Source organism: Petaurus breviceps, unplaced genomic scaffold (genome assembly GCF_028583685.1).
Source record: "Petaurus breviceps papuanus isolate PSGF00001 unplaced genomic scaffold, PetGlider_PUasm1.0 125, whole genome shotgun sequence".
Classification (NCBI taxonomy): Eukaryota; Metazoa; Chordata; class Mammalia; order Diprotodontia; family Petauridae; genus Petaurus; species Petaurus breviceps.
The window spans coordinates 5,349,107-5,367,053 of record NW_027185653.1 but is presented as its reverse complement, the minus strand read 5'-3'; the positions used below and the strand labels follow the sequence as shown (position 1 = coordinate 5,367,053).

General features: G+C 35.8%; 2 protein-coding genes across 3 annotated transcripts in view; one reads left to right on the top strand and one right to left on the bottom strand.

Annotated features, from left to right (window-relative positions):
* The window catches only part of LRRC19 (leucine rich repeat containing 19), a 20,275-nt gene extending 15,848 nt beyond the window's left edge, over window positions 1-4,427 (top strand). The window contains 1 exon segment of the mRNA XM_069090434.1: window positions 1-4,427. This exon segment is cut by the window's left edge and continues 10 nt beyond it. Coding sequence (XP_068946535.1) covers window positions 1-108 — 108 coding nt within the window. The 3' untranslated portion in view covers window positions 109-4,427.
* The window catches only part of IFT74 (intraflagellar transport 74), a 155,777-nt gene that overhangs the window by 100,276 nt on the left and 37,554 nt on the right, over window positions 1-17,947 (bottom strand). The window contains exons 4-8 of one of the 2 annotated variants that reach the window (XM_069090415.1): window positions 16,765-16,813; window positions 14,918-15,016; window positions 13,379-13,439; window positions 11,585-11,644; window positions 9,759-9,820 (exon numbers count right to left, since the gene is read on the bottom strand). In XM_069090415.1, the coding sequence (XP_068946516.1) occupies window positions 9,759-9,820; window positions 11,585-11,644; window positions 13,379-13,439; window positions 14,918-15,016; window positions 16,765-16,813 (331 nt within the window). The remainder of the gene's footprint in view (window positions 1-9,758; window positions 9,821-11,584; window positions 11,645-13,378; window positions 13,440-14,917; window positions 15,017-16,764; window positions 16,814-17,947) is intronic. The other variant, XM_069090424.1, reaches the window with a different exon arrangement.

Genomic DNA, 17,947 nt, shown 5'->3' with positions numbered 1-17,947 from the left:
GAAGAAAGTATAGTAATATTTGATCAATTAAGTGCATTTGTGGTAGATGAAGATGGGTTTATTGAAGACAAATATATAGATTCTCAAGAAATGCATGATGAAAATTAATTTTGTTCAAAATTTGATTCTTTGATAATGGACTGATTTTTTTAAATTTAATAAGGCATAGATTTTGCTGTGTATCAAATATCAACCCACAACTAAATTTCCTATATTTGTTTCTCTCTCTCTCTCTTTCTGTCTCTCTCTCATAAACACTCCCACATATACTTAATGACCATCATGAAATGGTTAAAAGAAAAATTTTAAAAAGTAGACAAACCCAGTAACAGATAATGGGCAAAGCACAGAACTAGTAAAATGAGGATCTGAAACTAATAACTTGTCAATTATTCAAACACTGGATCCTGACTCATTAATAAGCATGAGCAAATACTCTAGCATTCTCTCAACATTTATATCAGATCCTAGGTTTAGAGCTGGATAAGACTTTAGAGGTCATCTACATAACCATCTCATTTTACTACTAAGGAAAATGGGGCCCAGAGAACCTAAGTGATTTGCCTCATGTCACACAGATTGCAGAGCTGAGTTTTGAAAACAGGTCTTTTCATTCCAAATTCATCACCATTTCCACTATACCATGAACAAAAGAGTTGATGCTTGAAAATGACAGTAACTGAAATTAATTATGATTATGTTCATAAAATTAGCATATCACTTAGAAGGTCCAACTGATTGCTTTCCACTGCTTCACTGGATTTTCTCTAGCTCTGGTGGTAATTTAAAGCAGTGCTAAAGTACCTTATACTGGTGCAATCATAAAATAAATGACCATTGATTTTAATAATGTGGAACAGTCATAACCACACTGTCATGTTGTCTAGGCACACACACATATACACACAAATACATATATTTATTTCTATTCTTCACCAACTTCAATTCAACTACTTTCAATCATAAAATATAGTTCATTGTTGTAGACAGCTACAACAGAGATATATAGCAAAATAAAGTATAATTCTTTATTTTCTACCTATAAAGAAATGAAAGATACTATGAAGTATAGACTTCATTGTACCAATAAGAATCATTTAATTTCGGGGTGGCTAGTTGGCACAATGAATAGAGCACTGGCCCTAGAGTCAGGAGGACCTGAGCTCAAGGCCTCAGGCGCTTAACACTTACTAGTTGTGTAACCTTAGGTAAGTCACTTCACCACAACTGCCCTGTCCTCCCCGCTCCAAAAAAGCAAAAAAAAAAAAATTTAATTTCACATAGTAATCTACGGAAAAGTAATTTGAACATTTCAAAATTTAAATGCAACCCAAATCTCCACCAAGAACAAAAACGTTATCAGGTGCACATATTCAGTGATAATAGGAGGAGACATTTGTCATTTACAATGACATTTATGTATTTGTCTAATTTTAAGAATGTTTATAAAAAACATGAAATGTATGTTGATGGAAGTCATATGTGATACTTTTCGTAAGATCAAATTGTTTATATTGCTTATGCTATGTTGCTAAAAATAATTAACAATTCAGAAGATAAGAATATTTTTTCAACTATTAAACAACTTGCTGTTCAATATAATTACCTAATTATAATAACTTAATATATTATCTATCACTCAGAAATGCTAATGAAACAAAACATAATTATTAAAGGACAGGAGATCAAGTTCTCCAATATGCTGATGGTGCTGTCTATATCTTGTGGTTGTTAATAAATATTAGTTGACTAACTAAACAAAGAACATCTTTGAACATTTAAAAGTCATCAATTACAAAAGGTTTTTTAAAAATGGATTTTTTTTTGCCAATACTAAATCAAAAGCATAGCTATTTTTTCTTTTTTTGCCTTTTGGAGGGAAATTGGGGTTAGGTAACTTGCCCAAGGTTACACAGCTAGTTTTGTTTTTTTTTTCTGTTAAGTGTCTGAGGGCGGATCCAAACTCAGGTCCTCCTGACCCCAGGGCTGGCGTGCTACTCACTGCACCATCTGGCCGCCCCTGCATAGCTAATTTTAACTGACATATATAGAGCCACACTGAGCCATCAGGTAGAACAAAAAGCCCCCTGAAGCTGGTTTCCTTAAGGACTCAGCTTAAACATACCATTAGGCCTTTCCTAGAGCACCACCTATTACAGCCTTCCTCTTTAAAGTTATTTCCCATCTACAATGCATGTCTTTTGTATGTATCTATTTATCTGTTTATCCCTCTTTTAGAACATAAAATTATTTGAAGAAAGGATGTGATTTTACCTATCTGTGTATTACTTGTGCTTAGCATGATGGCTAACACAGAAAGGCTTAATACACAGTTGTAAATGGCATAATGCAGAGGTAAAGTTGCTGGTATTGTCATAAAAGGTAAACTGAGGCGTAGATACCATCATTCCCTTATATGGTTTGGTATGGTAACAATAATGGTCAAGGTCAAGCTAACAAGAACATACAATGATTTAAACATAGTAGTGACAGGAATGGTAAAAAGTCAATGTTAAAACTTGCATGTTTCTCTTTGTTTCTTAGATTTGTATAGTATGTCCTCTTCTCTTCATATGTGAACATTTAAAGATAAAATTGTTCCCTGTACACATGTTGAAGTAACAATGACTTAGAAGTTTTTCTAATTTTTGAAATCAAATTCTTAAAATTACTTGTTTTTAGTTTGATGTTTGTTTTTAAAAAAATTATGCAAGATTTTAATCTAGAATTTCTTTATACAACTTTTTATACTTTAAAACTCTTATAATAGCTTTTCAGAACATACTACTAAAATTATAAGCATTATTTTTATTAATCATTTGTCAACTAAGCTTGAAATATATCACATTCTGAAGCTAATTCACTGGCAATTACAAAGTTACAGTTTATAGAATATACAAATATGGTAATTATAAATAATGCCTAGGAATAAAATAGCTATGGATTAAAAAGGTTATGTAAATAAGACTGAATCTTCCTGTCATTTCTAAACTATGCAAGTCTTTAAAAGAGCTAGGACTGTATATTATATAACTGCATATTTTACAGTAAATAAAAATTTGCTAAATGACTGAATGAATTAGAAGTAGAATAGAAGGAATTGGAATGTTTACATGAGATAAGAAACTATTCATTTAAAATGGAATTTTGTATAATAAAATATTTCTGCAAGTACTTATCTGATTTACTAGAATTCAATATTTGGATGACAAAAATATATTTTAAAGTATTTACTCTTTTAGTTTATCACTATTACTATTCATCATCATGATCATAATTATCAAGTATGTATTGAGTGGTATGTTGCTATTGAAGATAAAGGGTCCTGGACCAAGAGTTTTTGAAGGTTTGACAATTTTGATGAATTGTATTTCTTGCCTTTAGAAGTATTACAGACGCTGTGATGAGATAAGGACATATTTGTTATTCTAGGATAGTACAAAAATACAAATAATATGTCTATCTCTGTGATAGATATATGATAGATATGAGGTAGACAAATAATATGTCTATCTACAAAGTCTAGTTAGTAGGGGTCACATTAATATCAACATCTTTTATTTATTTATTTTATCACCTAGAAAAACAGCATAACAGAGAGGATACAGAATGTCCTTAAAGTTAGGATGACATGGGTTAAAATCTTTCCTCCAATACATCATATGTGGCTATGGGTACATTGTTTAACCCTGGCAACGAGGCAACCATCTAAGACTATAAATTTCACAGCAGATGCCAATTTCACTAGGAATTCCCTAAATCAGAGAAAACAGATTTGACACCAAAATAAATAAATATATAAAAGGCTTCTACTGTTGTAATGGGAATCAAGTATAGAACTCCTACTACCATAACAGAACTGGGAGGGGCTGAAATATCAGCCGGAGAAGTCCAACTAATGATGAAAATTGGACAATTAACTAAGAAAGAATATACTGTGGTTATTGTCCCCATTCCTGAATATATCAATATCAAGCTATATGGAGAGGTGTGACCCTGAATTTACCTGAAGGAAGATACCAATTTGCAGTAAGGAAGATAGGAATTAATACAGTTTTAGTGGGAAAAATAAAAATGTACCTAATCACTTTACTTGAACCTTCTGAAGTAATTACTTTAAAGCAGCATCATGTGCCAGGTGGGCAAGATGAAATTACCAATACTGTAAAGGAATATGTTGAGGCAGGAATGTTGGTTCCTACAAGGACATGATGGAATAATCCTGTCAGGCCAGTAGGAAAGTCAGATGGGATGTGGAGAAGGACCATGGATTACAGACAACTGAATAAGGTGACTCCTCCCTTGCATGCTGCTCTTCCAGGTATATCACCTTAATAGAAAGGATCCAGAAATGTGATGGGACTTGGTGCACAGTTATTGATTTAGCCAATGCTTTCATTACCATCCCAACAGACTCTAAACAGTGGGACCAGTGTGCTTTCACTTGGCAGGGCACACAATATTCTTTTACATACTTGGCACAAAATATCTGCATAACCCCACTATTTGTCACAGGATTGTGGCTGAACAGTTGGATGAATTAAAGCTACCTGGTGTACAGCTTACCCACTACATTGATGATATCATGATACAGGGAAAATATGTAAAAGAGGGAAAGAAGAGTTTGATACTTTTAATTGAGCATATGTAGCAGCAAGCACCCCAAGCATCCTCAGGGTTTGCCGCCCATACAGGTTCTTGGATCTGCTTAGATAAAGGAAAGCAACTCAAAATGGGTTAACAAGCTTACTTTAATCAGTCAGACCATATATCGTTTACCTTGTTCAGGGCAAAAAGGTCAGCACCCCGAACTTCAAAGTATACAGGCAGAATTATCAAGACAGAAACAGATCAAGTAGACAGCTTTCCAAACTGTCCAGCCATTACATCCACACCCAATCAACATCTGGGTTTTTCAAAGCCGGGGGACTCTCAACAACGGCTTCCCAGAATTCAGATCAAATCACAGAACACTTCTCAAAGTGAGTCCCAAAAACAAAGCTACACATCAGGGCTTATATAGCCTTCTCCTGGCTCAGAGAATGTAACAACCTTATTGACTCACTGGCCAATCAAGAAGTATCTACTGAAAAACAAGCCTCCCACCCCAGGCTTCAGGTGCACTTTAGCCTAGGGGCAGGGAAGATCTTCCAAATTTGCATTCCCATTACAGCATAGGAAAAGAAAAGGGTGGGAAATTAACCCTGGAAAGATTCAAATGCCAGCTTGACATTTAAAATTTTGGGGTATACAATGGAATAAGGGGCTTCAAGAGATTCCTCTGCAAGCCTGACAAAAGATTCAGGATTTTCCTATCCCTACCAATCAGAAAGAGGCCCAAAACTTTATAGGATTATTTGGATATTGGAGTCACCACATTCTGCATGTGGGACAGATCTTAAAACCCTTATATAAAGTTACTAGGAAGAAATATGAATTCGACTGGGAACTTGAGTAGACTAAAGCTTTTGAAGAAGGCAAGGCTGCTATAAAGTTGGCCCTAGATTTAAGGCCTATGCAAAATGGCCCAGTGAAATTACAAGTGACTGTACAGGACGATTATGCAAACTGGAGCTTATGGCAGAAACAACAAAGTCAAAATCCCTTAGGATTTTGGTCCAGAAACTTCCTTCATCTGGAGTTCAATATACCCCTTTGGAAAGCAGTCGTTACCTATGTATTGGGTTTGGTAGATAACTTAACAACTGACTCTGGGCCATGAAGTTATATTAAGACCTGGAATCCCAATCGTGAACTGGGAAATAAATACCCCAGCTTCTCACAGAATTGGACATGCACAAGAGGCAAACATAATTAAATGGAAATGGCATATAAATAGAGTTAAAACAGGCAAAAGTGGAGTTTCTGCTTTACATGAATCTATAGTAAACATCAATACTGAGGGAAATGATACATTTCCTGAACCAAAGCAACAGTTGGTACAGTCCTTGGTAAAATGGAATGAGGGATATGATGGATTAACCAAAGAACAGAAGAAATATGCATGGTTCACTTATGGGACAGCAAAACACTTGGGCCATAAAAGACATTGGAAAGTATTGTAGGCCTATAACCTATGTACTAGGCAGACTTTGGAAAGTATTGGGATAGGTGGAAGTAGTCAATATTCTGAACGTATGGCAGTACATACATCAAGCCATCAAAAGAGAACAAGGCAGAGAGAGTGTCATATATTTACTGATTCATGGGCGGTAGTTAATGGGTTAACCACATAGATACCCATGTGGAAAAATCAAAATTGGGAAATTCATGATAAACAAGTCTGGAGCAAAGAATTATGGGAAGATATCTGGAACATGTGGATGATCACATGGCCCTGACCATGCCAAACATGAGTACAATGCACATGCTGATCAACTAGCAAAGACTGCTACTCAACATACTCTCCCTACTCTGACACCAACTGATGATCCAGTACTAGCAAAATGAGTCTTCTAAAGAGCTGATCATTAGGGGTCCAGGACACACACAAGGGAGAGGGCACGAGATCAAGGTATTAGTATCTCTCATTCATTGTTAAAACAGGTAGCAGAGGAATGTCATACATGTCAACTGGAAAAGGAATGAACTCTTTCTTGGATAGTAACTGCAGAGATAGCAATAGGAAAAGTCCCAGCCCAAATACGTCAAATAGATTATATTGGGCCCCTACTACAAGATAAAGGATGCAAATTTATATGTACTTGTGCTGACACCTATTCAGGTGTACTAGAGCCTTATTCTTATAAGAATGTGAACCAGAAAAAACACTTGTAAAACTCTTGATCTCATAAGTCTATATTATGGAACCCCAATGCAGATTCAAAGTGACAATGGGTCACATTTTAAAGGTAATGAAATGAAGGTATATTATATATTAAACAATATTCCATATTATTCACAAACATTTGGGTTAATTGAAAGAATGAATGGATTACTGAAAGAACAGTTAAGGAAGTTAAGTTCTAATAATTTATATCAACATTGGAAAGATAATTTGTTCACTGCTTTATGTAATCTGAAGTATACCTCTAGCCAGAATGATGACCCCAAATCTGCAAATTAGAAAATAGCAAACACATAAGATCTCAAACACTGCGTACTAGACCATGAGGCAAGATGTCCCAGTACCGAATGCAGGAATACATAGTTCGGCAGAACATGACTTACATTGTTTAGAGGACTTTTGGTTGGATAGAAAAGAAATAAGAAATATCTGCACTGGAATATGTATTAGAATCCCTAAAAATCATTTTAAATGGGTAGTACCTAAATCAGGATTAGCAGCTTGAGGAATACATGTTTGGCTGGAGTAATAGATTCTAATTATCAAGGAGAAATTATTGTGACATTCCAAAATTTGGTTGAAGAATCCATACAATTTTGTAAAAATGACACAATAGTTGAAGTGATCACCATTGAAACAATACCCCTTGTGAAAACTGACCCTCCTTCTGAAATAACTATCAGAGGAACTGAAGGGTTTCGTTCTACTGATAGAATAAAATTGGGAGAATAAAATTAGGTAAAACAGAAGCCAGATGATGTTCCAAAGGCGGCAGAAATTACAGCACATGGGAAAGATAATACTGTAACTGTTGTTTATTGAGAAGAAATTGACTACCAAATTGCACCCTTAACTCATATATTCTACCACGAGTGAGGCTATGATAGTGGGTTCATGGACTCCAGATGCACAGCTAACCCTGTATTTGCTTCTTTTTGGCTTTTTGTCTGTTAAACTTGTTTGTGGGATTTGTTTCCTACAGGCTTAGTACTCTTCACTTGCAGATGCCTGATCACTTGAGCCAGATGTCACCCTCTGTCAACACTGTGATGTGTCACCCCTGGACCTGGTGTCAACCAAGCTCCAGATGCCAGCTAAAGAACTGACCTCTCAAATGGGAACTCTTGGGGCAGAGACAGATCTACATCTAATTTCAGCAGGAAGTAGCTATGGAGAAGAGACCTTTGCCCCTTGCCCAAGATTCTGAGCCCCATTCATTTGAGGGGGGAATGATGGGGTGCTTATGCTCATGTCCCCACCTTAAGATATTGCTTTATGAGCTTATTTTCTGCTCTCCCTGTTTTATTGTTGTAAAATTCCGTTGACATCAGTTACCCCACCAGTTACCCCTAAACTCCCATTAACCTATCTAATGAAATGTATTGCTAATGTATTTTTTCTATGTAAGAGACATGAAAGATCTTGGGGCCAAATGTAATGGTAATGGGAATCTGAAGATCTTAATAATACTTATTATTAAGTTTGTTTTTATTATTATTAATAAGACTAAGGGAATCTGAAGCCCTTCCCTGCCCCCTAATCGGTTGAATGTAACCACATGGGCCTGTGGTGGGAGACGTTTCCTAAAGGGGGGAGCAGAGCCCCCCCAGGGAAAGCTGGGAGTCAGAGCAGCTAGAGATGGAGGGAGGAGAGGATGCACTCAGGCAGACAGCTAGGCTTGTGAGCGTTGGTTTGTGGGAAGGTTAAAGCATAATGTGGCTCTCTGAGATGTTACGGCTTATTAACTTCTATGTTACTATGACTGACTCAGTGTTCTGGTGTTGGGATTTGGTTTTCTGGTGTCTGAATAAATGTTTTGCTTCTATACGGAGAATCTGTTATATTTTGTGATTGAGCACTGTCAGCATATTTACAGTTGCCATGTGCAACTATACAATATAGGATGCTACAAAGGGCATTGCCAACTCATAGTATATACTGAGAAAGGGGACAAGAATGGTGATGAGACTGAAAACCATGCCATATGAATGAACTGGGAATGTGTAGCATGGAGAAAAGAAATCTTAAAGGGGAATGTAATAGTCATTTTCAAATATTTGAAGGGTTGTTATGTGAGAGAGTTTAGACTTCTTTTGCTTAGCTTCAGAGGACAGACCTATGAGCAAAAGGAAGGAATTACAGAAAGGCTGATTAAGGAAAAACTTTCTATCGAATATGTAAGTCCAAAAGTGGAAGAGATTACATAGGCATGCAGTGGGATACCCCATCACTCAAAGTCTTCAAAAGGATGCTGGATAATCACTGGGTTGGGATGCTATAGAAGGCTATGGCTTGTATTAGATATCCTTTGTGGTCACTTCCAACACTAAGACTTTGTACTTTAGTACAATACCCTCATTTGATGGAAATAATGAGGAAAATGAAGAACATGAAGGACAGATGACTAACATGAGGTCAAGTAGCTAACACGTGACACAGCTGAGACCAGAACCTAGATCTTCTCCTTCCTATTTCCTTGTTCCCTCCATGACATACAACACTACTATGCCTATCACTCCAAAATGTGACCTTCAAGGGAGGTTAGGTGGTGCAGTGAATAGAGCACTGGCCCTGGAGTCAGAAGGACCCGAGTTCAAATCCAGCCTCAGACACTTAACATAAAACTAACCGTGTGACCTTGGGCAAGTCATTTAATCCCAATTGCCCTAACTTCCCCTCTCCAAAAAGCAAAAAAAAAGGGGGGGGGCAGCTAGGTGGCACAGTGAATACAGCACTGGCCCTGGAGTAATGAGGACCCGAGTTCAAATCTGGCCTCAGACACTTAACACTTATTAGCCATATCACCTTGTGCAAGTCATTTAACCCCAATTTCCTGCCCTTCCTCCTCCAAAAAGCAAACAAAAACAAAAACAAAAAAAAACCGACAACAAAAAACAAAATGTGACCTTCAGCCACCCCATAAAACTCTCTTATGAAGCAGTTTAGTTTTCTTATATAGCCATGTACTTACGCTTGTCTTTCTGTAAATATTATATCCATACTTTGGGTTTCTCGATCATTTTGAGCTTTTAGCTGTGTAGACAAATAACCAGAAAAGTTAGTGATAGAAAATAACATTAAAGATATACTATTTTTCTTTAAAATATTCTACTTGTTAGTAATGAACTAAATGATAAATTGTTAAACATTAACTCAATGCATGAAGCTTAACAAAGTTGAAAATAAGGTTTCATTTAAAAGTGAACTAATATCCTTGCAAGATTAAGCACATTACTGATAATAACTTCCTAGAGATGAAAGATTTTTTCATTGGTGTAATGTTTCCCTACCAAAAAATATAGCATTCTTCATTAAATAAACAAATAATATGTATACTGGGGCTCAATGAACTTAACCCACACAGAGCTGATCAAGCATTTAATAAGGAGTTCAGTAAAAGTCATTTATTGATTTTCTAAATTCAGGTTTAAAAAAATCCCAACATTTCCCTCAAGATAGTAATCTATATATTCACTTTACTTTGCCCCTACAGATATAACCAAAAGTCCAAGTTTGCCACAATTCTGCAGTTGTTTTTTTTTAATTTGCTATTAAAACTATAGACTTTAATGAGTGGTGTTCTATTTATTAAAACTTCAAAAATACTCTAGTTGAATTATTAGTGTTTTTAAAATAACCCAAAATTAATTAAATGAACCAAAATCTAAGAAGCACCCTAACTGTAGTATTTATTTCAAGCATCTGTGATTTGGGTGATACAGGTTATGCTTACCTACATCAATGCTGAGAGCAGAATCCCTGTAATACAACACAATCAAAGATCCTAAAGCAAGACTGTGGTCGAAAAATTCACTGCCCTAATGTAGCCTAGTGATGAGCATCTCTTAGACCAGAGTTTGGACAATACATAAACAATCAAAAACCAGCCCCTTCTCAAAGATTCTCTGGCTTGGTTGGACCCATCAGAGCTGGTGCTCCATTGGCACAGCTTAACGATCCCAAGACCCCATTACTGTACCATAACGAGGCATCAAAATAGACCTAATTCATACTTTAATTTTTACTTCTATCTCCTATGTAAAACAAACTGAATTGCTTCTCTCTGGCTATGCCATTCTATATTTGCCAATTTTCTGTTTTGTAAAAGCTCTATCAAGAACAGAGGCAACATAGTATAACTGTTAGAGAGCCGATCTTGGAGCCATGAAGATTCGAGTTCTAGTCATACATCTGACACACACTGGGTATGACCCTAGGCAAATCTCTTAATCCTTCAGTGCTCTATTCAATTCTCTAACACTACAAGTTATGGAACAAGTACTCCCCTGAAATGGTAGAAGAAGGTTCTTCACCCATAAGGTCCTTATTCCAATGAAATCACAGATCTAGTCTCTTACCCCTATCCTCACATTAAGGATGAATATTTCCATTAACCTTTTATTTCAATTTGTATAGAAATAATACCCAAAATAAGAAAATGAAGACATGATAAAATATAAAATTCATTTCCCAAATAATGTAATAGGATGTGGGGTGGATTCAGACTTGGCTTTAATAGGATGAAATATCAAGGTTCCTCCACTTTTAAGAGGTCCAGATAATAGAGAATATACAACTTAAAGATAGTGGAAATCTTTTGAAATGTTATTAGGAAACATGATTGACATTCAACTTAAAAGATGAATTATATCAGACTTTCATTGTATAGACATTGTACTTTGTGGAAAACTATTTGACCTGCAGCATATCTAAGTCTATAAAACAGGCTGACTGAATCACTTTATTAAGGTCTTAGAGCTTTTAGTAAAAAAAAACAAACAACTATATAAATCTTACCATGTTGTAATCATTCATTACTTCTTCCATTTCTGTATTGGTGTTGAGTTTATCTACTAACTAAAAAAGACATCATGATACCATTAGTTATTAAGGGTCATCTCTGTAGTTAACCAATATTACAATTAATCAGTCTTACAGTCATTCACTTGGAGGCTTATTTTATGAAAGATGAGAATTAGAGAATTTTAAGTATCTTTTGCGAAAGAAATAGCATTAGACGATCTTAGAGCAAGTGGGTATTTGGCTAATGTGATAACTGGCTATTCTTTCTGGCGAAGAAGTAAGCAGCAGACACTAGTCTCTCCTAAAAACTCTGCTCAGTACTTTCTGCTCCTTAGTAAAGAGAATTCAAACCTTGTGCAGAGAGGAGAATGATGAAAACCTTTGGGGAGTTTATTAAATATTATATATAAAAATATATAATATATAACTCCACAAAAGTTCAAACAGTCCGAGTTGTATAAAACTAAAGAAAGTCCTAACAGGCGAGGTGACAAAAGGAAGACTGGCTAGGGAAGACTATTTCAGAAGGGTGAAATGTATACTGTGAAAGAAATAAATATACGAGGAGTAGTTTATTTTAGCATAACACGTTCTGTCTAGAAAATACATTAAATGCTGTGATTTCTGCTTAATTGGTCTTAATAAACAAAGGTCAAAATTTAAGTTAATGTTCATTAGATTTTAAATTAAAATCATAGAATATCCAAGAGGTGACCTGTAGATTTGTAAAATTATTGTACTGGTCTAAATGTTACCTCCAGAAATAAGACCTTATTCAGAAAAACGAATTTCAGTGAAAAGAATAATACACATAGTCCACACTTAGAAATAACACCAATCATAATTTGCACTCAGGTTTTATAAAAATCAAGTACTATTTGACTTCACTTAACCAGATTTATGTGGCCTGTCTTCAGATCAACATGGTAACTGCCATTTTAATATATAACATACCTACTGAATCCTGTAATCACTTTGATGCCTAACAATAAAAAAAATTCTGCTTAAAAATCAATATACCACTTGGCAAAAATTGCTTCCTTTATTTTTTATATGAAAACGTGGATGAGAATTACACAGGATGGGCCAGGCATTGGGTAGTTCTGATCTGTATCACCACAAGGGCCAAAATGAGGAGATCCCATAACTTTTAAGTAGTTATTTTAAAAGATGTTTTTCCTGTAGAAATTAAGGTCAAGAAAAACTGACTAGCTTTATATTTACATATTTATATTTTTAAAAATTGGCATGTACACTAAGTATGCTGGGAGAACTATTACCTTCAATTTTCATGATGTCTATAACTACATGACAGCAACTTTATCTGTAATTTTATTTCTCTTGGTTTCCTGAGAGCCTGTTATGGATTTGGTTCCTGATAAAGAGCTAAGTTGAACCTCATAATATGAATATGTTAATTGGGGGCTCCAGAATATCCAGTGATATTTTTTGCTTTACCCAGATCCCCATTTCTTTTTACCTTGGAGGAAGAAGCTAAGAAAGTTTCTACTTGTTTATAGTGTGGAGAGTGCTAAACCCTTTTTCTCTATCATGTCTTACTAGGATTGTTGTCTGTCGATAAGAAAATGTAGTGTAGACAATTTTGACACCTTACTATTTCAAGTGATCAAAATTACTGTCAATTTTCATCCTTTCACAAACAACTACCTCTCTTATTAGGAAAATATTTAATGATGAAACCAATTTTGTATTAAAAAACAGAATAGCTTATAATATGTTTAAAAGGCAAATCATGCAATAAGAATTATCTTGGAAAGGAACAATTACCATATTGTAATCGGCTAGTTGTCCTTGAAATTCTTTGATTTCAACAGCTAAAGTCTCTGCCCTGTGCACATGAAAAAAATCCACGTATTAGAAGACGTAACTTATGAAAACAGGTTGTAGTAGGAACTGGGAGACCAGAGATTTTTTTATACTTCTAGATTTGCTATGGTAAGAATAGTAACATGAGGGGCGGCCAGGTAGCACAGTGAGTAAGAGCACCGGCTCCAGTGTTGAGAACACCTGGAGATCGAATCTCGGGCTCAGACACTTAGCACCCACCCAGAAACACCTGGCCGTGTAACCTTGAGCAAATTACTTAACCCCAATTGCTTAGGGGCGGTCAGGTGGCTCAGCGAGTAAGAGCACCGGCTCCAGTGTCGGGATGACCTGGATCAAATCCGGGCTCGGATGCTCAGCACCACACCCAGAAATAATAACTGGCCGTGTAACCTTGAGCAAGTTACTTAACCCCAATTGCTTAAAAAAAAAGAGAGAGAAAAAAAAAGAATAGTAACGTGAACACTTGTTTTTCAAAATGCTTCTTACAAACATTACGAAATGTGATATTATTTCACTGTCCTGTAGTAATACTGTCTTCCTGTCTCTCTACCTTTGCTTAAGCCAGTTCCTGTATCTAGATGCCATCTTTCCCCTATTCAATGCAAAAGTAAACCTCTTTTGGAAATCATACTTTCTCCATGAAACTTTGCTAGATTACTGTAATCCATAGAAATATTTTTTCCACATACAAATTCACAGAATTTGCTGACATTTAGCTATTACTGAATCATACTATTTTACAACATTTTATATTATCTTGTATTAACTTTATATTTAATATTATGTATATTTAGCACTGATGTTGTATTTATCATATTTATTTTAGCTTGCTACTTAACCTGATATAAAATTACAGAATCAGTGACTTTAAGAAGTAAAAGGGATATCAAAAAGATCATCTAGACCCATTCCACAAGTTTATATGTATTATGTATACATACATATGTACACATTTATGCATGCATATATACATGTATGAACACACTGTGCACACACGTGTGTGTTTTTATGCCAAGGCCTAGCAAGATTAACTGAGTTACCATGGTCAAACAACCTAGTCAATAATGGAGCGAGAAGAGGTACGATATCCTATCAATTAGAAAGAGGGGCAGGTAGGTGACACAGTAAATAAAGCACAGCTCCCAGAGTCAGGAGGACCTGAGTTCAAATCTGGCTTCAATACTTAACACACTTACTAGATGAGTGACCTTGGGCAAGTCACTTAACCCCAACTGCCTTGCACTCCCCCCTCAAAAAGCCAAACAAACACAAACACCGATAGAGAGTTCCTTGGGTAGGGTCTGTTTAGTAATCTGCAAATGTGCACACAGTAGGCACTCAATAAATATCGTTTAATTAATAAAGTTATGATAGTAAAAAGTCAGCATTAGATTCCTGTAGTCTATCACATTAATGCATATACTCTGCTTATTAAAAGGCAAACGTGGCCAACTTTCCTAGGTGACATTTATGACTCACCTCTTTTCATACGACAAATACACTGAATTCTCTTGGTTGTACATCTCTATTTCCTTTTGAAGCTTATTAATTTCAGTTGTGAGTTCACTTATTTTGCTTCTACAGAAAAGAAATGGAAAAGCCTTAATGGTATTTGAAATCTGAAATAACTATTTCAAGTTATTAATTATAGTTAATAATACTCTTTAAATACGATTCTTAATAATCTTACAATTATTTCCATAATACCTCCCCACACAAAAGGAGAACTCTTAAGGGGTTCTACTAAAGCAAAAATGAAGGATCCAATGATATGTCCTAGGTGCCCATCATAGTCTCAGTCTAATCGAGGTTCAGATGGAGAGATCTGGAGGCAGCATTAGTAGTGAAACACGCTTATGCCTACCATCTCCCCAACTCCTGGCACCCTAAGACATAAAGTGAAGTCCTTGTCAGCTCGTCAGTCATAGTTAGTCCTGTGACCGTTGGGGGCCACTGAAAAGACATTTATTTTCCCTCATCTGGATTCAATTAAAGTTCTAAGTGAAATGTATTATGCCAGTCCTACTTCATTGCCTCCTTACTGGTCTTAGCTTTTGGGACAATCTGTAAGCTACTTATGCCCCATCTTGGTGTTTGAGGGTCTGAGTCCCGCAGGGCCCAAAAATCATAAGACAGAGAGAAAGTGGCATTAGAAGAACTAAAGGAAGACTGGATTCAAAGGGAATTAGGAGATAGAAAAGAGAACAAAGAAGTCTGGAAGGTGGAGATTACATCGCTGAGTAGATGAGACAGAAAAAAGGCAGATGGAGAATAAGGAATAAATGATTAGAACTAGGCATGCACTGGATGCTCAATAAGACTGACAGGTTGACTGAAATTGTGCCATTTGCTATAACAGACCTATAATATACATGTGTGTATACATATATATTTATAAAGCACAACAATGACCATTTTATTAAAACTTGTTATTGTTCAGTTGTGTCCAACTTTTTGTGGCCCCATTTAGGGTTTTCTTGGCCAAGCTACTGGAGTGGTTACCATTTCCTTCTCCAGCTCATTCTACAGATAAAGAAACTGAGACAAATGTGGTCACAGCACTAGTAAGTGTCTGAGGCAAGATTTGAATTCAGGTCTTCCTGACTCCAGGCCTGGTGCTCAGTGGTGCCACTTAGCTGCCCATTATTAAAATTGAGAATTTTTTTTCCCTTTTAGAAAAGCCAGAAGTGATGACAGTTTGACACTAACTCTGTTGGATCCTGAGGCAATTCAGCTGGATTAGGGAGGAAACAAAGACCTTGGAACGTCATGAAGCCACCACCAAAGATGAGGGAGGGCAGGGCAAACCAGGCCTAAGAGGGTCTTACTCGGGATACAGTGGGGACAGGAAAAGCAGCATACCATCTGGCTATTTCCTAGTTTAAGCGATTCTTGCTAAATTGGTTCTAAGTTCAATAAGGGTACTGTCATTGCTCTCTAAATTTTAGAAAGCCCAAGTCATCTTGCTCTAATTAAATTCCTATAAAAGCATGATTTTCATCCTTCAGAGGGGGGAAAAAGCTGGACTTAAAACATACAATGTACAAATAAATACAAATTGTCCAAAAAGTCTTCATGTGATAAGCTTAAAGCTGCACTAAGACTTTTGGGGCACCCTGTATGTAAGTTTAAGAATGTTTTATTAGCTTTGCAATCCCATATATTTTGCAGAATATTCAATGTAATAATGAATTATTCAAGGAAAAAAATAACTTAGAAATAAACAGAAGCTGAATGAATTAGTAGTTTCTGTAACCACATTTTGACATGAAAAGAGAGCTTATAATATTATTATTATAGTTTAAAAAATTATTTAGAAAACAAACCTAAGTAGCCCAAGATAATAAGATTTATCCAAAATCTGCCTCTGGGGACCTAACAACAAAATAAAAAAGAATGTTAGCATTTTGTCTGAAAGCCAAGTTTTAAAATGTCACTTAAGAAACAAATGCAAAGTATATATGCAAATAGTACTCTAGTTTTCCAAAGATTGTCTTCATGTATTACTTCTCAAGTCAACAAAAGGAAAGAATGAAATAAAAACCAAGAAAACGAATTCTTTGAAGAAAATTCACAATTCAACATTAAAACAAATTTTCTTGCTTTATCTCAATGGCGATTAATGTATCATTTGCCATTTTGATGATAATAATAATAGCTGACATTTCTATAGTACTTTAGGGTTTAGGAACAGTTTTATATACCTTATATTATTTTGGTCATCTCAGCAGTATTGTGAAATAGGTTCTACAGATGATGAAAGTTTATCAAACTCAGAGAGGTTATATATGACCAAAGGTCGTAGAGTTAGTGGGCAGGATGGGTTTCAAAACCATCTGCTTCCTCACTTTAAATCTAGTGCTTTCCAGGATGCCACCCTGCCTACAGCATTCTATATTACAGAACAACAGCAAACATTTAATTATGTGTCACTACGTATTATGCTATGGTAGAAATATAAAAATAAAACTTTTTCTGCAGCTTGGACACTTAAAGGAGGTTCCAGAAAGGAATCAGGTCAGTAAATAATTACAGCACTGGGTTTTTAATATAATGCATATAGGGCTAGGCTCAAGGAGACCCCAGGGAGTAGGAAGACAGGAATGAAGAACCTAAAGGGAAGGATATAACCTTAGCAGCTTATGGATACCTAAAAATCAATTCCACACAAGGGTTACTGCCGGGGCATTCAATTATGCAAGTAAGGGCCACGGATGAAACCTCACTTATATGTATCTGACTGGTTTCCTATCTCTGATGTCATAGGAAGAAATCTAAATTCATAGGCCAAATCTAAATCATTACTCTATTCAAAAATATTTATGGTGGCCTTTTTTGAATTACCAAAGAACTATAAACAAAGTTGATCTCCATCCATGAGGTAACAGCCTAAAAAACTGTAGCACATGTATGTAATGGCCTATAACCACCATTTAAAGTGATGAATATTAAGGAGTATGGGTATGTGTGTGCACATATATGTGTATGTATGTACACACATCTATAAAC